This window comes from Halichoerus grypus, chromosome 3 (genome assembly GCF_964656455.1).
Source record: "Halichoerus grypus chromosome 3, mHalGry1.hap1.1, whole genome shotgun sequence".
NCBI lineage: Eukaryota > Metazoa > Chordata > Mammalia > Carnivora > Phocidae > Halichoerus > Halichoerus grypus.
Genome location: NC_135714.1, coordinates 151,823,161 through 151,846,581, shown reverse-complemented (window position 1 = coordinate 151,846,581; position 23,421 = coordinate 151,823,161). Strand labels below are relative to the sequence as shown.

General features: G+C 43.2%; 1 protein-coding gene, 1 non-coding gene and 1 pseudogene across 2 annotated transcripts; 1 reads left to right on the top strand and 2 right to left on the bottom strand.

Moving 5' to 3' along the window:
* Positions 1-12,861: 12,861 nt before the first annotated feature.
* Positions 12,862-13,540, bottom strand: DEFB136 (defensin beta 136). The gene is made up of 2 exons (XM_036092402.2): positions 13,486-13,540; positions 12,862-13,034 (listed from the first exon to the last, which is right to left on the bottom strand). The coding sequence occupies exons 1-2, from the start codon at positions 13,538-13,540 to the stop codon at positions 12,862-12,864; spliced, it is 228 nt and encodes a 75-aa protein (XP_035948295.1).
* Positions 13,541-16,952: 3,412 nt separating this feature from the next.
* LOC118535845 (small nucleolar RNA SNORA72) lies at positions 16,953-17,084 on the top strand. The gene has a single exon (XR_004917374.1). It is a non-coding gene; the product is annotated as a small nucleolar RNA SNORA72 (small nucleolar RNA).
* A 2,961-nt stretch (positions 17,085-20,045) lies between these two features.
* On the bottom strand, positions 20,046-21,004 carry LOC118535788 (heterogeneous nuclear ribonucleoprotein A1-like; annotated as a pseudogene).
* Positions 21,005-23,421: the final 2,417 nt, after the last annotated feature.

Genomic DNA, 23,421 nt, shown 5'->3' with positions numbered 1-23,421 from the left:
TGCTGCTGCCGAGGAGTAGGATAGGACGTGTGAATGTACAAAGCGAAGGAGTCGGAAATAGGGGGAAAATTAAAGAAAGCAAAAAACAAGCCCGGAAGATGGAGCAGCTAAGGCCAAGAGCTCACATCTACTGTGCTCTGAGTGTTTGTGTCCCCCCAGATTCACAGGCTGAAATCTTAATCTCAGAAGGTGATGGCATTAGGAGGTGGGGTCTTTGGGAGATGCCTAGTCCTAAGGGTAGAGCCCTCATGAGGGATTAGTGTCCTTATAAAAGAGACCCCCCCGAGAGCCCCGTCTCCCTTCACGGTGTGCAGGCCCAGCAAGGAGGCCTGGTTATGAATCAGGAAGACACCCAATCTGCCATCACCTTGATTGTGGACTTTCCAACCTCCAGAACTGGGAGCAATAAACTTCCACTACTCAATCTGTGGTGCTTTGTGACAGTAGCTGCAAGAGCCTAAGACATCAGCCAACTGGGGTGCCCTGGCATGTGGACGAGCCCTTCGGCCCTGGGCTGAGCCTGGAACAGTGCGAGCCCAGCCAGGTGCCTCCTTGCTGTCCAGGGCCTCCCCTCAGGGCACCGGGGTGGGCAGGGCCCCAGGGAGCAGATCCTGTGCGGGGGGTGGGGGCGGGGGGCAGGGAGCAAGTCCTGTGCCCTCCTGTGCCCTCTGTGGTTGGCTCTGATTCAGTGCCGAGCACAGCAGGGGGGGCCCTCTGCCCCTGATACCCACCCAGGCCGCTGCAGACCCGGCCGGTCCATTATAGCCGAGGGCCACGGAGCTGCCTGAGGAGGTGGTGTTCCTTGTGCCAAGCGCCAGGTGTCTTGCCAAGGCATGGCTGGTAAGGGATGGGAGTGCAAGGCTTTAGATGAGAGCTCCTGGCAGGATCTGGATCTGGATCTGTCTCCACATTTTCCAGCTGCTTTTCTCTGGTTGCAACTGACATGCTCTTTAAGAGGTGGCCACCTGGCCCGCCAATGGTGACTCTTCTCATATTAGAGCTTCCTCATTATTTTGAAGAGCACGTTCAACAAGTCAGAGCATCCTGATTTTGGAATGTTTCATATGGGTTCAAACTCGATTCTCACTGTTACAGACTAGTTGAACATTGTATTGGTCAACTAAAGAAAAGAAGGGCTGTTAGAGTCTTCATGTAAAATTCTGTTGCAAATCTTTGAGAAACTGTAAACATGGTTTAAGTTGATTTTTATCACCCACAGGTGTGAACAGCATTTCTCATAGATAAGGACTTTTAAAAAAATGTGAGGATCTCATCACTAATAGCCTCTCAGGAAATGTCTGGGACTGTTTGAAATATAAAAACGGATATGAAAAATATACATTCAGAGAAGTAATTTCAAAGGTCTTATTAAAATTTTAAAAGATTTTAATTGGAAGTTTTACTCCAACTTCTAAAAATTTCGTATTCATGATGTTTCCTGATTATGTTGCCAGTTTGTAATACTGAGGTGTTTTGACTTTAACATGCAGAAATTGTTGGTTTCGTGCAGTCCGTTTATTATTTTTAAAAAGGTGTCTGTCTTCATTTGGGCTGCTATAACAAGATTCTAGAGACCAGCTGCTTAAACAACATTTATTTCTCACAGTCCTGGAGACTGGCAAGTTCAAGGTCAACATGACGGCAGATGGGCAGATGCCGTGTCTGGTGAGCGACCACTTCCTGGTTTGTAGACAGCTGTCTTCTGGTTTTGATCTCACATGGCAGAAGGGCAGAAGGGAGAGAAGCAAGCTCTCTCCTGAAGTTCATAAAGGTACTGATCGCCTTCTTGAGGGCTCTACCCTTATGACCTAGTCACCTCCAAAGGCCCCACCTACAGATACAATCACCTCGGAGGGGGGGTTAGGATTTCAATATACAAATTTGGGGGGCACACAAACATTCAGTCCATAGTAGTACTGGAACTTTATTACAGGTACACGGGTTATAAAATAATTGTTCTATGCATTCTTCTAGTACTGTTATGGATTCCTCTTATTATCTTTAAAAGTTTGATCCATTTGGAATTTATCCTAGTGTAGTGTGTGAAATAAGGATCCAACCTTATAATTTTTTTGATGGGTCTCTAGTTTTCCCAACATTATTGAATAATCTTTGATTAGATGGCTTCTTTATCATTTCTAAATGCTCATTTTTATTGGGTCTGTATCTTCACTTCGGTGATCTGTCTGGTTTTAATTACTGAGACTAAGTAATAGTGTTTAACACCCAGGAAGGCTACTTGTCCATACTCTTCATCTTCAGAATTTCTGATAAGATTCTTAATTTCAAATATTTTCCTATGAGATTTAAAATTAGCTTGTCTGATTCTTAACTAAAAAGGTCACATTCAATTTATAGGTTAACTTAGGGAGAGTTGCCATGTTCATCGTATCAAACCTTTTATTTTTTATTTATTTATTTTTTAAAGATTTTATTTATTTATTTGAGAGAGAGAGAGTGAGAGAGAGCATGAGAGGGGAGAGGGTCAAAGGGAGAAGCAGACTCTCCACTGAGTGGGGAGTCCGATGTGGGACTCGATCCCGGGACTCCAGGATCATGACCTGAGCTGAAGGCAGTTGCTTAACCAACTGAGCCAACCAGGTGCCCATATCGAGCCTTTTAATCTATGAACATGGTGAATCTTCCCATTTGTTCACGTCTTTTGGGTTCCTCAAAAAATATTTAAAGTCCAGTTGACCTTTGAATAACACAGATTTGAACCATTCTTAAAAAAAATTCCTTCACCTCAAATTGATACATTTTAGAACTTATCTTTGCTAATGTTTCCATCTCTTAAACAGTGAGAAATTGATTTCCTTTACAAAACTGGGATAAATATGTCCCTCTTCCCGTTCCAACCTCCCCCACCCCGAAACCAGGTAGTTTCATCAACTGTATGATGTGAGATTTATATCCAAATTCAGATTTTTCCAGGTTTCTGTCTCACTCTTCCAAACGTTGTTGAAAATTGCCTCCTATAAATGGAAAAGTGGCAAGAGTGGTCCTCTTGGCCCTGGAAAGAGCCACAGATGGGGAAAACAGTGGACAATTTGGCTGGGGGCTGGAAGGAGGGGAAAAATAGGCACGCTGCGCCCTCTGGTGGTGAAAATAGGAACCGTAACCCCTAGCTTCTGGAGCCCTAGAGGTTTGGCCTTCCCTCGCCCATTGTCATTCTCACGTGCAGGTTCTGCTTCACGCAGTGTGGACAAGTGAGGGGGAGCTAGATCTGAGAGCTTCCAAAGGCTCTTAGAAGCGATTCAATGACTTAAGTCCCTTTTGCACCATCATCAGATTGTATTTAATTTTGGTCCTTTTTTTTTTTTCCTGGTCCTACACAAGTTGGCATGTATCCATTTTGCAAGATGGGGAGGTTGAAAAAGATTTTAAAAAATTTAACTGTGGCCCGCCGTTTTGGCTGGCTCCCTTCCCCAAATACACGTGGGATTTTGGGCAAGTCCCTTCCCCTCCCTGGGCCTCGGTTTTCTCATCTGTAGAGATGATTTTTGAGGGCCTTTCTGGATCCAGGCGTTGATGTGTATGTATTTTCAGATAATGAGCTGCCTCCAGCAGCAGATCCTCCCGTCTGCTGCCCTACTGGCCCGCGCGTGGGGCTGCCTTCCTTGGGTCAGTCCCAGCAGGGCGGGAGGGTCCCTTTGGTATAACCTCACCCAGCTCTGGGACCCCTCCTCCAATTCAGGGTTAGGACACTCATTGCAGTGCTCCTTGGCTTGAATTTTCATGTGGTTTCTGACTTCCACTTGCTGTGGGGCCAAGGCGACGGCCTTATTCCTGTAAACTGTCATGTTCTGCAATACAGGTCGCTGAGCAGTCTGGAGAACGGACAGTGTTGTGGAGAAATTAGCACAGAGAGGGCTCTGCCTTTATTAGTTTACTTTGGTTTTTTATTGCATATTGACTCTGTGCCCGGCAGTGCTCTGACCACGAGCAGTTCCAGTGAAAGCAAGTAACCGATGGTCAAGCAGGACTCTGGAGCCGACACGGGGGCGCCGCCCGCTGGTGCGCTCCGCAGACTGCGCAATTGGAAGGCCGCCGAGGCGCACAATTGACAGAGTCTGCCATCTGGTGGCGGGAAAGAGTCATACTCCGTAAGAGACGCTTGCGGCAGTGCCTGCCCAGAGAAACAGGGCGAAAAGAGACAGAAGAGCTGGCTTTTAATGTCTGGCACACAGAAACAGTAGGAACGAGTGGATTTTAAATGAAAGTTGTTTTGCCTTTGTATGGATTGATTTCTTTCTTCCCTGTAGTCTATTTAAACTTGGTCTCTATGAGAGGTCAAGTTTATTTATTCATTGAATAATTACAACGTCTTCCAGGACTTGGCACAGGGTCACAACACAGCGGTTCACTGTTTTGAAAGACAAACAGTATAATAGCATTTTGTGGCACTTGTTTTCACCTGCTCTCTCCTCTTTCCCATGTCAAGTGTGTGTATACACATTACAGCGTGTTAGAGAGTAGGAAAAGTGTGGGATGGCTGTCAAGAGACCCACGTTCTTGTTTGGACTCCGTCACTAACTTAGTGATAGGCTTATGGCTTCCTTATGTCACTAGGGCTGTGGAAGCTTGATTTTATTTATTTATTTATTTATTTATTTATTTATCATTTATTTATTTATTTTTTAGCGAGAGCGAACACAAGTGGGGAGTGGCAGAGGGAGAGGGAAAGGCAGAGAGAGACAGAATCTTAAGCAGTCTGCATGCCCAGCGTGGAGCCCAACTCCAGGCTCGATCTCATGACCCTGAGATCACGACCAGAGCCAAAATCAAGAGTCGGATGCTTAACCACCTGAGCCACCCAGGGGCCCCTATGGAAGCTTGCATTAAAGCTGACCGTCATTTCATTACCACCAATGTATTTGCAAACTCAAATGTATTAGAAGGCCTATGAATCAACAATATAATGACAAACAGCCCAGTGAAAAACTGGCAGAAGATTTGAACAGGCACTTCACGATTGAGGCTCTCCAGATGGCCAACAAGCACGTGAGATGCTTGTATTGTGCTTATTAGAGAAATGCAAATTAAATGCAAATGAGACATCACTACCCATCCAGCAGAATGCTGGAAGTTGAGAACACTGACAATGCTAGGTGTTTGTGAAGATGGAGGGCCACCCGAACTCTCACGCATTGCTGACGGGTGTTACGCTGGTACAGCCACTTTGGAAACTGTCAGTCTTTACTAAGAAATCAGTATTAACCAAAAAGTGGAAATAAACCAAATGCCCATCAACAGGAGAATAGATAAATAAATTGTGGTACATATACAGTAATAAAAAAGGATGAACAACTGTTACATGTAACATAATGGATGAATTTCATAAACCTTAGGTTGAATGAAGGAACTTAGGTTCATAAGACTGCATATAGTATGATTCTCCGTACCTCAATTCAATCCCAGGCAAAACTAATGGATCGTAATAGAATTTAGAATCGTTGTTACCTCTAGAGGGGTTACTGACTGAGAACGGGCATGAAGGAATCTTCTGGGGGTGATGGAAATAGCCTATATCTTGATCTGGGTGTGGTTACATATGCGCACACACACATATGTATACACACACATATGTATATACGTACACACATATCCATAGATATTAGTGTATCCCTGCACCCTTCCTTCAAAGCAGTGGCCATTTTGTGATTATTGATTTGTTTGTTTATTTATTACTTTTGGTTTATTACTTCTGCTATGCTATAAATTCAAAAAGAGAACAGAGATTACGTTTCCCCCCACCCCCACCCCCACCCCCTTTTTGGGTGCCTGTTCACATAGTAGCCATGAATTATCTATTCATTAGATGAATAAGTGAATATAAAAAAAAAACAAATGAAGAAATGAATGGGTTTTTGTATTCTGGGAGCTTCGTTCTTGCCCTAAAAGAAATACACATAACTCAGAATTGTATAGAATGGTCAGGAGTTGCGTTTGTAAGGAACATTGTTTTTCTGAATGAATAAAACTGTCATTTATTAAGCATCTAATATATGTCAGGCCCTGTGTTTTACATATGCATCCTTTAAGCATCATAAGAATCCTTTGGCGTAGTATTGCTATCTTAAATAGGGAGGAGAAGCTGAGATTAGAGAAGGTCAATACCTTGTCCAAAGTTACATTGGTAGGATAAAGAAGGGTGGTGTATGGGGGATGACTCAGGTACCCCACTTCCTGCTCTTGTCTTTTACCCTGTGATCTACGTGCATCCTCCCTCCGATAGTCCTGGAAGAGAAGTCCCAGGAGGCTTGCAGTTGGTTGGAGCTCCCCGAGGGCAGTGTTTGGGGCTCGTCCCTCTCCACATCCTCCACAGACTAGTGCATTTACCTACCACCTGGTAGTTGCAGAGCAAATGTTTGAGGAGTGAATGAAAGAACAGTGGTGGTATTAATGGATACCATTGAATGTTGCCATTTGTATATTCATCTTTCATAAACACATGTCGATTGTAAGCCCTTTGAGGGCGGATATCCTGGTCCAGGCTTCTGTGGGCCCTTGGCATTTAGTGTGGGGCTCACCCAGAGCTCCACAGCGGACCAAGGCACCTGAAACCTTCTATTAGAGCAGGATTTGGCAAACCTGAGCCCTGTGGGCCAAATCCCACCCACCTCATGTTTTTATAAATAAAACTTTATTGAAATGTGGCTGTTTTCATGACACAAGGACAGAATTGAGTAGCTGCCACTCAATAATTTGCTCTCTGGCCCTTTATAGAAAATGTTTGCTAACTCTTGCAGTTAAGATTCTCTTTATGGAGTTAACTTGCTTTGGGCACTTTGGGATGTGCTTTGCTTAGAGTGGGTTAGGAGGAGGGCTAGTAAAGAGAAAGAAGTTGGCAGCAAAGAGAAGGATGCAAAATTCCAAATACCAGCATCATCTGCCTCATAGTTTATTCATTATTGCCCTGAACTTACACGTACGACCAAAGGCAAGGATCTCAGGAGTGGAGTCAGGGGGTGCAGATGTTCCCTAAGTTTGGCTTGTAGCTCCCCTATCTTCCTGGGAGAGGTGGTGGGCTTGGCCATGGTGCTGCGCATCTTGCCCACCCCCACAATGGATTTCTTGACTTGTTCCAGGGTGAAGGAATCTGGATCCTGAAAGAGCTCAACAGGTTGGTGTGAGAGACCAAATCTAATAACACAAAGTCAAAGTGGAATAAATGTGAGGTTGTGCCCTGAGGTTAAAAAAAATGACACAAGTATCCATTTTGGGAGGATAAAGATTAATGAATGACAGCATCCAAGAAAAAGAATAAGTGGCTTTTGTGGACAAAAAATTTATATTATTCACATTGGAGTCAGTGATGTGAGTCTCACAAAGTGAATTGGGCTTCAGGCCACATTCGTGGGATTTGGGAATCTAGAATCAACGAGATGTGGCTCCAGGTTTCTCTCTGCTGGCCAGAACAGGCCTGCAATATTGTGCTTTAGAATGAATTAGAGCAGAGCGGGAACGGGACCAGAGGTGTGAAGCTTTGTGGTTGGCAATCAATCACTGTATTTCCCACTGGTCCTGAGCAGAGTCTGGGTTAAGAAGCCACAAGCCAGAGGCAACCTGAGGTCTGGAATAGTCAAGGCATCGTCACTTCGGCATGTGGTCGTGAGCATTGCCGGTTGTAACTCCACACACTAGGGCTGGCGCTGCTTGTGGCGTATGCAACACTTGGGAATTTTTGGAGGGCGGGGAACTTAAGGAACTGTTAACCCTACTGGCTCTGTGATGGCGCAGTTGCTCTTGTCCTTAGAAGCCCATGCCTGGACTGTGTAAAATGAGCTGGGAGATTTTGTAATTTGAAGGAAAAACTGCTCATATCCCCAAATCAAACCACCAACGTATGTAGAAGACACTCCTTTCCCAACAGGCTGATTCAAAAATACTTCCCGTCTTACGGAGTCAGAACCTCTCTGCTGGTGGCTTGTGGACAAGACTTGAGCAGCAGAGGCGGCTACCTGGATTTTGTGGGTAGAAGATCCCACCTGGACCTGACCAGTGGAGCTCACTGCTGCTCCATGGTTACTCTGGCTAGGAAAGAAGGCAGGGAATGGGCCTCTGAACTTTCCAACAGGCCCTTCCTGAACCCCAGGTGTCTGCTTGTGACCCGCCCCTCCCCCCCAGCCATGTCGCGCTCACTCACTCCTGTCTGCTTGGATGTCTGCGCATGTGCCCAGCATAAATGGGCTTTTATCGTGGAGGATGGAGACCTGTGATCCCTGCTGAATACTTGTCTGGGGACACTTAAGAGGCCTGTACTCTTCTGCTGGAACTCTGAGCACCCACGGGTAGGGAGTGGCTGGCTAGTCTTGCTAATAGAACTCTTCCTTTCATCACAGTCCCGGTGATGGTGGATGTAGTAGTCATGACAACAACATGACTAGTTCCGTGTGCAGAGTACCGGCTCTATGACCTCACTGCTCATCTTAGGCCCCACCCATGACTCTGAGTCTCTTGGCTGGGCGGAGAGCACGAACTGGTTCTCAGGGGGACATCACGGAGGCACTGTTTAGTGCAAGCCTGTTCTCCCCCCCTTTCCCCTTTCTTTCACCTCCTCTCGCCCACCCCACCAAGAACATTTTTTCCCAGTGTGGTTTTTGGTGCTCTTGAGATGCAAAATTGGGAACTGGGTGGTGAGAGAAAAGACGAGAAGACTCAAGGTGGCTAAGTTAAGCTGGGAATGAGGGCTGAGGAGAGAGAGAGAGTTCTGTTGTTTGGGCTGGCAAGAGGAATCTCAAGTTGGGCTTACAGAGTTGGAGCTACTTCTGCATTGTGGGCACAGAAGGGTACAGAAACCGGCTTTTGAGAAGAGTTGCTGTGGCTCAAGATCTGGATCCCTTTGATGCCAACTCAGCACATAGGATTGGGATTTTGCTATCATTATTATCTAATTACACTTTTTTTTTTTTTAATATATGACTTCTGAAATGACAGCCCAAGTGGGAGCACAGAATTGGTGATGTACTTTCTACTTTCATTCCAGCTGGGTTAGCTGTCTCTGCATGGACTAGTTTTTCTAGAATTTTCTCTATGCTTCCACATAAGGCATACCAGATTTGCCATATGCCCTATAGCTCACCTCCACTTTGACTTCAAAGCTTCATGTATCAACAATATGGTATTGTACACTTGAGAATTGCTGAGAGGGTGGATTTTAAGTGTTCTCATCACGCGCATGCGTGTGTGCGTGCGCACACACACACATACGGTAACTGTGTGACATGATAGATATGTGCATTAGCTTGTTTCATAATGCGTATTAAATCATCAAGTTGTATACCTGAAATATATACAACCTTAAGTTGTCAATTATACCCGGATAAAGCTGGGGAATACAAGCTTATTGTGTTATAGGAAAGCCTACAGGTCACTTCATGGATTACTATGAACTCTGCCAGTTCATGTTGTGATTATTTAGACTTCTATCTCTCCAAATAATCTCTGAGCATTTGAGGTGAGGGACCACCTTATCCTTCTTTGTGTCTTCTCCAGGGGAAGTCTGGGGAAAAAGGAAGGGGAAAAATGTTGGTTTTCATAGCAAAGATTGGTTTATTTGCAAATCCTCTCCTGGTCTTAGCTCTTCTTATTGTGTGTAAAAAGAACGTGAGTAAAGAAGGGATTCTCTCTGCCCCAAAGAAATTGTGAATCTGGGTTGACTGGTGTTGTCCCCAAATTCTGTCCACTTGGAACTTTGAAACGTGACCTTATTTGGAAATAAAGTCTTTGTAGATGCAATTAATTGAGATAATGCCATACTGGATTAGGGCCAGCCTTAAATCCAATGACTGGTGTCTTTATAGAAGGCCATGTAAAGATACAGAGGCACACACAGATGAGGGAGAAGAACGTGTGAAGACAGAGACAGAGATTGAAGTGATGTAGCTCTAAGCCAAAGAGAGCCAAGGATTGCTAATAACCACCAGAAACTTGGAAGAGACAGAAAAGGATTTTTCTCTAGAACTTTCAGAGGGAATATGGCCCTCCAATACCTTGATTTTGGACTTCTGGTCTCTAGAACTGTGAGAAAACAAATTTCTAGTGTTTTAAGCCACGCAGTTTGTGGTAATTTTTATGGCAGACCCAGACCTGAAACATAGCCAAAACTTTAAACCTCCAAGTTTGATCCAGGAAAAAGAATTTTAGAGTGAGGAGGTAGTGTTGGGGGGCAGGGTCTGATTGTCCCTGAGATCTGCTTTCCCTTTGCATGTGTAGATGGATGCCTGTTTCAGTTCCTACTGCCACTGATATCCTGGCTTCACAGCGTGTGGGTAGCGATCAGGGTCAGGAGTGCTGGGGTAATTCCACACATTACCTAATTTAACGTGAAAATGACTGTATGACAATCAGAGAAAGACATGTATCATATGACCTCACTGATATGAGGAATTCTTAATCTCAGGAAACAAACTGAGGGTTGCTGGAGTGGTGGGGAGTGGGAGGGATGGGACGGCTAGGTGATGGACATTGGGAAGGGTGCGTGCTATGGTGAGCACTGTGAAGTATGCAAGACTGTTGAATCACAGACCTGTACCTCTGAAACAAATAATACATTATATGTTAAAAAAAAAAAAGATAGTAGGAAGGGAGAAATGAAGGGGGGAAAATCGGTGGGGGAGACGAACCATGAGAGACTATGGACTCTGAGAAACAAACTGAGGGTTCTAGAGGGGAGGGGGGTGGGTTAGCCCGGTGATGGGTATTAAAGGGGGCACGTACTGCATGGAGCACTGGGTGTTATACACAAACAATGAATCATGGAACACTACATCAAAAGCTAATGATGTAATGTATGGTGATTAACATAACATAATAATAAAAAAAATAAAGAAAATGACTGTATGATAAGGTATCAGTAAAAGTTCTCCATATCCTTCAGATTTCTTGATTTCCAGTGACTTACATTAACTCTGGGCATTTTTAAGCCTAAGGGGAATGCACTAGAGAGATATCTGAGACCTCATAGAGAAGGCTCAGAATAGGGCCATAAGCAAAGGAGTCCTGAAGGGTCATTCTGCTAGAGCAGGGTCCTGAAGCAGTCTGTTGCGCTAGGATGAACCAGCTTCCCAATGGCACCGATGTAGTGATATTGTTTACTCAAGTCCAGAGCCTGGGGACAGACATCTGATTTGCAAAACCTAAATCATGGACTTTCCCCATGGTTGCCTTGTGATGTGGAGAACAAAGATGAGTAGTTTTGGCTTCCTCAGAGCAGGTGGCCACTCCTTCAAAGGTTGTACCCATGAAGCCACGAGGTGAGTACAAAATGGCTTTTATGTGTGATAAATCAGTATGCTTATTTATTTCATATGTGGGTTTTTAGCCAGAATAACTGAATGTTCCAGCCTCATCTAAGCTGTCCTGAAGAACATCAAAGGCGGTGTTGTGTGTCTATTCTGCCATCCCATTGTCAAAGTTAAAGCAGTATCTCACCTCAGGCTGGTATGATCGTGGTTTTGGGAACCACAAGAAAAGGGTAGAGATCTTTAGCCTTTATTTTGGGTTGTGGACCCTTTTGAAATCTGGTGAAAGAATATTAGCCTTCTCCCTTCACCCAGTTTTCTCTTTGTATTTCCTGCTTTTATGTTAATTTCATTGCATTTATATTACTTTGCAAGCTTTTGCACCCACCTCTCCTTTTCTTTTGGTTAGGGGGTGGGTTTAATTAGCAAATACAGGTAGCCCAACACCACAGAACCTCTCTAGATGTAACCAAAAGGACTAGCTAAGACACAGATGCCCGAGGAGGCCAGCCCTGTGGACTACTGAAGCTTTCTGGTTTTTCTTTTTTGTTGGAACGTTGAGGATTAAAGTGGATGAGTCTGAGCAGGCAGGACTTCCAGAAAGAATGAAGCCCTGCTTAGCATTCCAGTGCACACATTCAGATGTGTTTCCTTCAGACACATCCTTGGAGGAGGGAAACCCTGACTGACACTCAGCTATTGTTCTTCCTCCTAAGCAGCTAATGACAAGGGTCTTTAAGAAGCTCTGTTACATCTGCCCCTGGGCTGGGGCACTGGAGGGGTAGTAAGGAAGTGCTGCTGGAAAAATGCTACCCCACAGACAGCTGGAAGTTTGGGTGTGGGTATGTCTGGCTCATTGCTTCCACCACAGTGGTGAGAGCAGCGATGGTTGGTGTGTGGAATCTTAGGGCAACCTTGATCTTGAAGCATCAGAGCTGCTGAGTAGAGTCAGGAATGCAATGGAGCAACCAGGAACATTTACAGCTTTAAGCCATAGGGAGAGTTTTGAGGGGTCTGCTGTTCCATGGATCTAGCTGGATTCTTGACTCCTCATTGGACTACAACCTACAACCACTACAAACTACAGTGAATACTTCCAGCTTGATTCTTATAATTGGGAGGTGGTATAGATTGACAGTAAAGACACTGGATCAAGACTGGGCTTAAACCCACTACTAACCTACACTTACTGATTGTGTGACCTTGGAAAAGTTCCTTCATCTGCAAAATTGGAGAAAAAAAAAAGGTTTTGTGGTGAGGATGTAGTGATTTGATATACGTGAACCACTTAAAAGTGTGACTGGCACAGAGTAAGCTATGGTGATTGAGCTCAGCATACATCATCTCCTTGGGCCTATGGCCATGTGTTCATCAACTGACTTTAAATTTGAAATAGGAATTGGTGATTGGGGTTGGGAGGGCAGAAAAAAGAACAGGAGATACATTTTGCCACAGTGCCCCTTCACAAAATACCTCTGGAATTTTGCCAGTAAGTTGGTGAGAATCTGCCCCTCATTTGCTACCCATGGCTTGTCAATGATCTTTACACACACAGAGGGGATTTTGTCCTTTTAGCCATTCATATATCCTTTTAATTGGACCCATGAGGTGAGGGTCATGGCTCATTTGCCTGAGGGAGGATATTTTTCTTCATTTTTATGCAACAAGACAATATGTTGTGACAGAATGCTACCCATCTCCATCCCACTCTGCAACCGAAGAAGCACCTGCCTTTAAGTGCAGTGCAAGTACGAATTTCTACTCCATCATTTCCAAACATTCCATTCCCTGAAGGAAAAAAAACATGGAAAAGAAAAATCAGGCTTTACGGGGCTTGGAGAAATCCTAGACCTGCCCTCTCTTCCTGGTGGGTGGCTTATTATTTTGTGATTGACCTTCTGCATCCTGTCCTCTCACCTCATATCCTATTTCAGTGAGGGCCGCCACGTCTAAGGCTAATCAGAGGAAGTTAAGGGAAATAGGAATTTGAATAGCTGAACGGTGATGTGTGTGTCATGAAATTGGCTCCTCTCTCTCAAGCTTGGGTAGACCTTCAGGATTTGGTAACAGGTGAGCAGGGCAAGGGCTGAAGACCACCAACTCACATCCCATCCCTAGCCTGCTGGTCCATCTGCTATTGGGTGTCCCCCTGCTGGTCTTATGCCCATAAAGGATTTTAAGTGCCTGTGTCCTCGGAAGACCCCTACTTTCATGATCAGACCTGTACCCGCCATCTTACCTGAAGGCAGTGAGATCAACAGGAGGAAGAGTAATCCAGAGAGAGAGCACCTCATTGCTTGAGAGGGCATAGACCTGGAACTTCCTGGGGGTGGCTGCCTGGGAGCTTCCTTTATAGAGCTGGACAAGGTTGGGTGGGGCTGGACACTGGCCTCATTCTACTTGGAAGGGCACCCAGGGGAGACAGGCTTCTTCAGGGTTAGGGGAAGAAGAGTCCCTGGTCCTGTCTGTGCTACTTTCTTTTTTACAAATCATGGGAAAAGAAGGAACTCAGTCAAGGCTGAACAGGTGCAGAGACCAGGCCCAAATATTTATCCTATAACTTCATGTGTATGATAGAAAAATGCAGGAAATGTCTACTTTCTATTTTGTTTCTCCTTTCCTTCAGAGTTCCCTGAGAACACAGGAGACCAGACAAGTGATATTATAAACCTGGGCTTAATTTAAGACCAGAAAGGATGTGAAGAAGAACTTGCTGTGTTTCAAGAAACAAAGGGTCTCAAGGTGTCAACTGTTGGTCTGCCCAAGAGTTAGGTAGGGGCTCAGACATAGCAGAGAAGGGGTAGCCTTCTCTTTGGGCAGCAGATTTTTTCACCTGGCTAGAGGCAGATGGTGCAGGGAATCTGCCAACCAGAAAAATTCACTGAGGGGCTTCATTTTCCAAATGACTAGTATGAAATGTTGCCTAGTATTTGGGAACTTTGAGGGTCCTGGGAAAGGTACTCTTCTTGGAATGGGTGGGTTGAAACTCTCTTCTGTTCTCTCACAGGAAGAGCCAGATCAGTGCGGTGTTCAAGGTTGGATGCCCAGTGTTCAGAGTAGAGCAGGACACCACTTCCCTGGAGCTATAGGAACACAGCTCTGGGGAAGGGTCATTAGGTCTGTCTTCCCTGAAGTGGTGGGTGGAGGACCAAAAGTTGAGAAGACACTTACTTTGGTTATCTTCTTGTCCTTTGAGGCAGGCTTGTACTCAAGTAGCCCACAGCCGTAGGATTCTGAGTCTGTAAATTGACAGTAGAGCATAATTTTATTGGTTATGCTCCATTTTGCAGTCACATACCGTTGGATAAATTATTTAGCATCTCTGAGCTTCAGCTTCCTCTTCTCAAAAAGTGCATTGTAAAAGGTTTTCTGAGGATGACAAATTACGAAGTCCATTACACTCATTCTGGTAGAAATTAGGTTATTCACTTCCTTCTCTTCCTTCTCCCCCTCCACCACCACCACCACCACCACCACCACCACCTTATCCTCCTTCTTTTTTTCCTCCTCCTCTTTATTCATTATTAAATTCCACCATTATGGCTGTGTTTCTTTCTTTTTTTGCAGCATACTCTCTCCAAGAGATCTATTGGTGAATGCAAAAAATAGCCAGGCGAGTTTTATTCTGGGTTCCAACAATGTGTGTTGTTGAGAGCACCACTGTGGATTGGCATGGGGTTGGGGAAGAGGAGGGGTGCTAGTGGACTGGAAGTAAGTAGTTCAATACTAGATCAAGGCTGAGTGTTCCCTTGCATGACTCCATGGAAGACTCCCAGGAGACTCTGCATGGGGCATAAAATTCCTGCCATAGAATGCAGGCCGTAGCCTGACCATCTGCTGCCAAGACATAGAGCAGACTCAGTGGTACCTTCTCGTTCTTTTAGAGATGGAGGACATGAGGCTTGAATGGGTGAATGGGCTTGCACAAAGGAAAGAAGCAAGGTGTGAATTGTGCTGGCATAAAATATTCAGCTCTTTTGATTCTCAGTTCAGAACTCTGTCCTTCTCCATGTATTTTAAGTTGATCAGTCGTGCCCTTGGGAATATGGAAAGAATGGACCTAGCATCTTCCAAATACTTCTGAACCCCTCCTATACCTGTTTCTGGAAAAGCAAATCTACAATGCATTTGGAGATTAGCATGTGCGCAGGATGGACCCTTTCCTTTCCACCTGTGTGTATCCTGATTAAATCACCATCCCAACCTCTGGGCAGGAGCTTTTCCTAACTGTGCTGAGTGTTCTCACCTCCTGCCTGAGATCTTGTTGGGGAAAAAGTGCCAGGGAAACACAAACAGCTTTATTATCTCCCATTTAATGTTGCTCTGTTGGTGCTTTCTTCTTTTTTTCATTTCATAGAATTTTTGTGCTCTCCGTATCATGTCTGCCTTCAAGAAAAAAAAAAAGCAACAACACAATGACTACACATTCTATGCTACATTAATAAATTAACCTGTTGAAGGAGCAAGCCCCTTTCCCAGATGCCTCATTCGACTAGTCACACAGTTCCTGAGTGCAATGACTTCACTGCTTTTTTTCCTCTATGTGCAGGTTTATGTTCACCCATGGCTTTTATTTTTAAACTTTAAAAATAAATCACTGTTAAATGATGAAATTTAATGCACATAAAGGAAAATAAGCAAATCGTGTACATAGCTTAGTGACGGAACATATAGCAAACACCGTGTAACCACCATGTAGATCAAGAAAACAGAACTTTTCCAGCATCACGGAAGGTCCCAGGGAACCCTTAAGTGACCACAGCCTACCACCTCCCCCACAAGGCAACCGCTGCTTTGACCTGGATAATCATCTCTTTCATGCTTTGCTTTATGATTTTCCCTTCAGTATGCATCGCTAAATAGAGTGTTGTTTTTTTTTTTAAGATTTTATCTATTCATTAGAGAGAGAGGGGGAGAGAGAAAGAGTGCAGAAGTTGGGGGAGGGGTAGAGGGAGAGGGATAAGCAGACTCCCTGCTGAACAGGGAGCCCGATGTGGGACTCGATTTCAGGATCCTGAGATCATGACTTGAGCCAAGGCAGAGTCTTAACCAACTGAGCCACCCAGGCGCCCCAAAGAGGGTGGTTTAATTTGCTTCTTTTTGACCTATATATAAGCGGCAGCACAAAAGTATTATTTGTGGCTGGCTTCCTTCTTTATTATGTTTTTAAGATTTGTCTGTGTTTCTGTGTGCAGCATTGGTTTTTACCTCAGTATATTGACTACTTAATAGATTTATGACTGCTGAAAAGTATTTGAGTTGTTTCCATGTGTTTTAAAGAGTGCTGCTGTGGACATTCTTGTTACTTATATCCTGTGCACACAGGCTTGGTTTTTGGAGGAGAGATACCTTGGAGTGAAATTGCTAAGGCACAGGGCATGCATGACATCAATTTGTCCTACATGTCAAATTGTTTAGCAAAGTGTTTTTTACTAATTTGTATATCCATCAGCTATGTATAAGGATTTTGGTTATTCCACATCCTTAGCACTACTTGGTATTGTCAGACCTTTACATTTTAGACAACTTGATGGTTATCTAGTGGTCCCTCATGGCGGATTAATTTAATTTCCCTGATCACAACTAAGATGGGGTATCTTTTCATATGTTTATTGGTTATTTGGATTTTCTCTTTTGATAAGAGTCTAGTTAAGTCATTTGTCCATTTTTTTTCCTTATTGGTTTGTCCATTAAGAATAATTTATACTGTGAATATTCTTGCTATTCTGATTTTGTAATAATCAGGGCAGGCTAAACATTCACTATATTAAGACCATGCATGTGTCCTCAGACCTAGTTCTCTTCCTAGGTCTGGTTTTATAAATGCTGGTGATAAATTGAATCTGATTTAGATGATGCATCTTATATGGGAAATGTCTGTGACTCTAGGTATTTGCTCATCCTCAAGAAATGATGGCACAGCTAATGTAATAACTTTTGAAGATAACCATTGCTAATTTGATGATTAACAACTGCCATTGAATGAATTGTAAAACTATTGTGTTTTATTTTCACGGAATAAAAGTTACAAGAATAACTTGTAAATTATGTGGTGGTTCAAGATGACAGCCTAGAAAGACCCTGAACTCACCTCCTCTGTAGACACACCAAATCTTACTGAATAATTCCTGCTGAAAAAGAATTGAAAACTAGCTGAACAGCTTTCTCCACAAGGGATAAAAGGACCCCATCTAGATTGGGTAGGAGAGGCAGAGACACGGTCTCACCAAAACCCTATCCCTGGCTCTGTGACACACAATAGGGAGGGACCTCACTCCTGAAGCCTCTCCCTGAAGAGTGAGGGATTTGTGCCCCACACTGGGCACTCCAACCGTTGAGACCTGCACCAAAGAGACCATGAAAACCAATGGGGTTTACATCCAGGGAGCCTGAGGGGCTAGTGCATGGACTCACTTGTCCCAGGAACCAGTGCAAAGGCAGCAGATTAAGAGGGGACTGGATTTTATGTGATGGTGATCCAGTTGGTCATATTAAAGAGTGCTGGAGGGGCAGGGGTTTGTTGAGATTTTTCTTGGGATGGAGGTGCTGGAGTGTGCCTTTTTTTGCTCTCATCCTCTACCTTGCTAGTGGAGGTGGGCATGTGAAGATACAACCTCCCTAAAGCCAAGGGCATGGCCCACCCTCCGTGTTCATTCATTCAGTTGTAGCTTCTTTTCCTTCATTGCTTATTTATTTCAGTCTTCTCTCCTTTTTTTCCCCCTGATGAGTCTGGCTAAAGCCTTATCAATTTTGTTTATCTTTTCAAAGAACCAGTTCTTAGTTTCCTTGATTTTTTCTATTCTTGTTGTATGTTTCTTTCTTTCTTTTGTTTTGTTTTGTTTTTAGTTTCTATTTCATTTATTTCTGCTCTGATCTTTATTATTTCCTTCCTTCCACTAACTTTGGGCTTTGTTCTTTTTTTAAGTTCTTTTAGGTGTAAGGTTAGATTGTTTATTTGAGATTTTTCTTGTTTCTTGAGGTAAGCCTGTATTGCTATAAATTCCCTCTTAAAACTGCTTTTGTTGCATCTCAAAGATTTTGAACTGTTGTGTTTCCATTTTCATTTGTCTTCATGTATTTTTTGATTTCCTCTTGAAGTTCTTTGTTGACTTCTGTTGTTTAGTAGCATGTTGTTTAGCCTTCATGTTTTTGTGTTTTTTTCCAGTTTTTTTCCCTTGTAGTTGATTTCTAGTTTACATTGTTGTGATTAGAAAAGATACCCGAGGGGCACCTGGCTGGCTCAGTTGGTAGAGCATGCAACTCTTGATCTCAGGGTCATGAGTTCAAGCCCCATGTGTGGCGCAGAGTTTACTTAAAAAAAAAAAAAGTGTAAGATAAAACATAAAAAAAAAAAGAAAGAAAAAATACTTAATATGATTTCAATCTTAAATTTATTGAGACTTGTTTTGCGGCCCAACATGTGATGTATCCTAGAGAATGTTCCATGTGCCCTTGAAAAGGATGTATTCTGAGGTTTTTGTATGGACCCTTCTCTATATATCTGTTAAGTCCATCTTGTCTAATGTGTTGTTCAAAACCACTGTTTCCTTACTGATTTTCTGTCTGGATAATCTATCCATTGGTGTAAATGGGGTGTTAAAGTCCCCTACTATTATTGTATTGCTTTCAAGTTCTCCCTTTATGTCTGCTAACATTTGCTTTATATATTTAGGTGCTGTTGTGTTGGGTGTATAGATATTTACAATTGTTTTATCCTCTTTGTTGGATTGATCCCTTTATCATTATGTAATGCTCTTTTTTGTCTCTTGTTAGAGTCTTTGTTTTAAAGTCTATTTTGTCTTATATAATTATTGTTACCCTAGATTTCTTTATGTTTCCATTTGCATGAAATATCTTTTTCCATTCCTTCACTTTTAGTCTGTATGTGTCTTGAGATTTGAACTGAGTCTCTTGCAGGGAGCATGTATTCAGTCTTGTTTTTTTGTTTTTTTGTTTTTTAACTATTCATCCACCCTATGTCTTTTGATTAGAGCATTTAGTTTATTTATGTTAAAAATAATTATTGATAGACATGCACTTATTGCCATTTTGTTAATTGTCTTCTGATTGTTTTTTTTCAAGAGAATATTAAATCGTTTATTGATTACACATGATAATGGGTGATACACAAGCTTTAATCCCATCTATAATTTTATCTGATACCATAATTCAATTTAGATATATTGCATAGGATGTGCCAACAATCATATTAATAACCAAATAAACTCCAGGACTTTCCTTGGATGACCCTTTTAATGGTGAACTCCAGGTCACAACACATTAACTGTCAGTTCAACTACACCAAGGTTTGTGGAGACAATGGCTTCTGTGCCCAAGCAGGTTGCAAATCAATTTCTAATGGAACCTGGCATCACCCTGAAGGAATTCTAACTTCACACTGTTGGGGTAGTATACCAAGATGGCTTCAGAGTAGACTAACTTCACACAGCACATTTAAAAAAAGACACATATATTCAGCATCATGATCAGACTATTACATTTAGCAATCAACAGCATGGGTGCAAAAAAAAAAAAAATCTACATTAAAACCCTTTGTTGGAATGCTTTACACTTTCCACAGAACAGAAACTAAAATAACCTGTTATACAATTAGTCACAAATACAGTCCTCGAGTTTTTTGCCCATACACATGAGTATTGTCTAAAACATGTCTTCTTTGTAGCAGCGAGGCCCTGCCACCACTGTGCTTGGCTAAGTTCACAAATCTGCTGTAACCTGTAGCTTCCCCGTTCCTCCTCGGGCTCTCCTCTCCTCCTAAGCCTTGTCTCCTGGCAGTAATTAAAGCCTCCTGCCGCTGCCGTAGCTCCTGCTGCTGCTGGAACCACCATAGCCACCTTGGTTTCGTGGTTTGGCAAAGTATTGGCCTCCACCACTGTAGGGGCCAGAGCTTCTGCCTCCAAAATTTCCTCCTTTCATGGGTCCAAAATTTGAGGATTGATTGTTGTAATTGCCAAAATCATTATAGCTTCCACCACCTCCAAAGTTGCTTCCATCATTACCAAATCCGTTATAGCCATCCCCACTGCCACCATGTCCACCACCACCTCGACTGCCACCAAAGCCACCTCGACCACTGAAGTTCCCTCCACGACCAAAGTTGTCATTCCCACCAAAACCACCTCCACGACCACCACCAAAGTTTCCAGAACCACTTCGACCTCTTTGGCTGGATGAAGCACTAGCCATCTCTTGCTTAGATAAGGCTTTCCTTACTTCACAGTTGTGGCCATTCACAATATGGTATTTTTGAATGACAATCTTGTCCACAGAGTCATGGTCATCAAATGTTACAAAAGCAAAACCTCTCTTTTTGCCACTGCCTCGGTCAGTCATGATCTCGATCACTTCAATTTTCCCATACTGTTCAAAATAATCTCTTAGATGATGTTCTTCAGTGTCTTCTTTAATGCCACCAACAAAAATCTTTTTCAGTTAAGTGGGCACCAGGTCTTTGAGAATCTTCTCTTGAGACAGCCGTCTTTGGTTCCACAACTTCCACCCACCTCGTGTGGCCTTGCGTTCATGGCTGCATTCACCTCCTCCACGGTGGCATACGTGACAAACCCAAAGCCTCTGGAATGCTTGGTATTTGGATCTCTCATTACCACACAGTCCGTAAGTGTTCCCCATTGCTCAAAAGAGCTCCTCAGACTCTCATTGGTTGTTTCAAAGCTCAAACCTCCGATGAAGAGCTTCCGTAGCTGTTCAGGCTCTTTGGGAGACTCTGACTTACACATGACGGCGGTGGGAGGGGAGACTTTAATGATGCTTACTCTGCGGCGTCCACGGGCAGAAAGGAGTAATCTAATGGACGTATCTCTCTTCTGATTGTTTTTGTAGTTCTTCTCTGTTCCTTTATTCTTCTCTTGCTTTCTTCCCTTGTGATTTTTGACTTTTTTTTTTGGTGTTATACTTCATTTTTTATGTATCTAATATGTTTTTGGTTTGTGGTTACCATGAGGTCCATATATAATATTCTATGTATGTAGAAATCAATACTGAGTTGATGGTCACTTAAGTTTAAACACATTGTGAAAGCACTACATTTTTACTTCTTCTTCCATGTTTTATGTATATTATATCATATTGTATATCCCCCAATGGCGGGAGTCTCTCTGGAGAGATACCAGAGGTGGTGCAGTGGGAGCCACTTTGGAGGGGAGCCTGTTGGGGTGAATGGGTTAGATGGAGCAAGTGGTGCTAGCCAAGTAGATGGAAAGTGTCAGAACTGGCTCTTGCAGCTAGACTAAAGGAGGGTCAGAAAATTTAGACTCACCAGCACTTCTGTTCCCAGAGAAAGCTCCTGCAGATCCCTGCCCCTTTGGCACATATCCTGAAATTAGTCAATTAATTTCCTTCATATACACCCATGCCCTTTAAAAAATATTGCTTCAGTGCTAGGTATCAGGCAGATAGAGATGGTTTCCTACAGTCCTTTGGCTCTCCCAGAGTTAGCCCCAAAGGTTTTCAAAGGCAGATATTTTGGGAGCTTGTCTTCCTAGTGCAGACCCCCAGGGCTGGGTCTGCCTCTGTGGGGCTTGATCCCCCCACTTCTTCATGCCTGTGATATCCGCCCTGATTCTAGGTCACTGTGTGGGGGACTGGGTTCCCAATTACATCTCTGACCTTCCTACCCTCCTCCTCCTTTTTCTTCTTCTTCTTTTCTTCTTCTCTTTCTTCTTCTTTTCTTCTTCTCTTTCTTCTTCTTCTTCTTCTTCTTCTTCTTTCTTCTTCTTCGTTCTTTTTCTTCTTCTTCTTCTAGATTTTATTTATTTATTTGACAGAGGGGAGGTAGAGAGAGAGAGAGATTGAAAGTGCACAAGCAAGGGGAACTGCAGGCAGAGGGGGAGGGAGAAGCAGGCTCCCCACCGAGCAGGGAGCCTGACACAGGGCTCGATCCCAGGATCCTGGGACCATGACCTGAGCCGAAGGCAGAGGCTTAACTGGCTGAGCCACCCAGGTGCCCCTTCTTCTTCTTCTTCTTTTTCTTCTTCTTCTTCTCCTCCCCCTTCTTCCTCTTCTTCTTCTTCTTAAAGATTTTTATTTATTTATTTGACAGAGAGAGAGAAAGCATACAAGCAGGGGGGAGAGGCAGAAAGAGAGAGGGAGAAGCAGGCTCTCTGCTGAGCAGGGAGCCCAACATGGGGCTCCATCCCAGTACCCTGAGATCATGATCTGAGCCTAAGGCAGAGGCTTAACCACTAAGCCACCCAGGTGCCCCCATACCCTCCCTGATGTGGCTTTCTCTCTATGTCTTTAGCTCTACCAGTCTTCAGGTTGTTTTCAGAGTAAGTTGCATTACATGTAGTTGTTGCCTTGGTGTGTCTGTGGGAGAAGGTGGGCTCAGGATCTTTTTACTTCATCATCTGTTTCTCCTTCTTCTTTCAGCAGTTTGAATATATTATCTCACTCTTTGGTGAGGGTCTTATGGGGGCTCCTTTATATGTGACAAATCTCTTCTCTTGCTGCTTTCAAAATTCTCTCTTGTTGACTTTTGACAACATGATTATAATATATCTTGGTTGGACTTTAGACTCTTCCTTGTTGGTTTCCTTTAGGCTTCAATAATCTGGAAATTCATTTATTTTCCTCAGATTTGGGAAGTTTTAAGCCATTATTTCTTCAAATAAACAATCTGCTTCTTTCTTTCCCTGTTCCTCTGAGACTCCAATAATGCTTATATTGTTTGGCTTTATGGTGTCCTATAATTCCTTTAATTTTCTTCCTTCCTTTCTCCCTCCTTCCCTTTCTCCCTCCCTCCCTCCCTATTTCCTTCTTTCTTTCTCTTTCCTTTCTTTCTTCTTTCCTTCTTTCTTTTTCTTTCTTTCTTTCTTTCTTTCTTTCTTTCTTTCTTTCTTTCTTTCTTTCTTTCTTTCTTTCTTTCTTCTCACTGATTTTTGTTTTTGCTTCTCTGACTGAATAATTTCAAATGACCTGTCCTTACATTTGCTGATTCTTTCTACTTCTTGATCCAGTCTCCTGTTTAACTTCTCTATTGAATTTTTCTATTCAGTTGTTGTGGTCTTCAGTTCTAAAATTTCAGTTTTGTTCTTTTGACATAGTTTCTATATCTTTGTTGATATTCTCATTTTGTTAATGGACTGTTTCCTGAACTCACTGTCCATCTTTATGGTAGTTAGTTTGTATTCTTTGT

What these genes read in the sequence shown, in the direction of transcription:
- DEFB136 (XM_036092402.2), bottom strand. Translation starts at nt 13,540, where the DNA reads ATGAGGTGCTCTCTCTCTGGATTACTCTTCCTCCTGTTGATCTCACTG. An exon ending in GTTGATCTCACTGCCTTCAG is followed by an intron (nt 13,035 to 13,485) that starts GTAAGATGGCGG and finishes TTTTTCCTTCAG; the next exon opens with GGAATGGAATGTTTGGAAAT.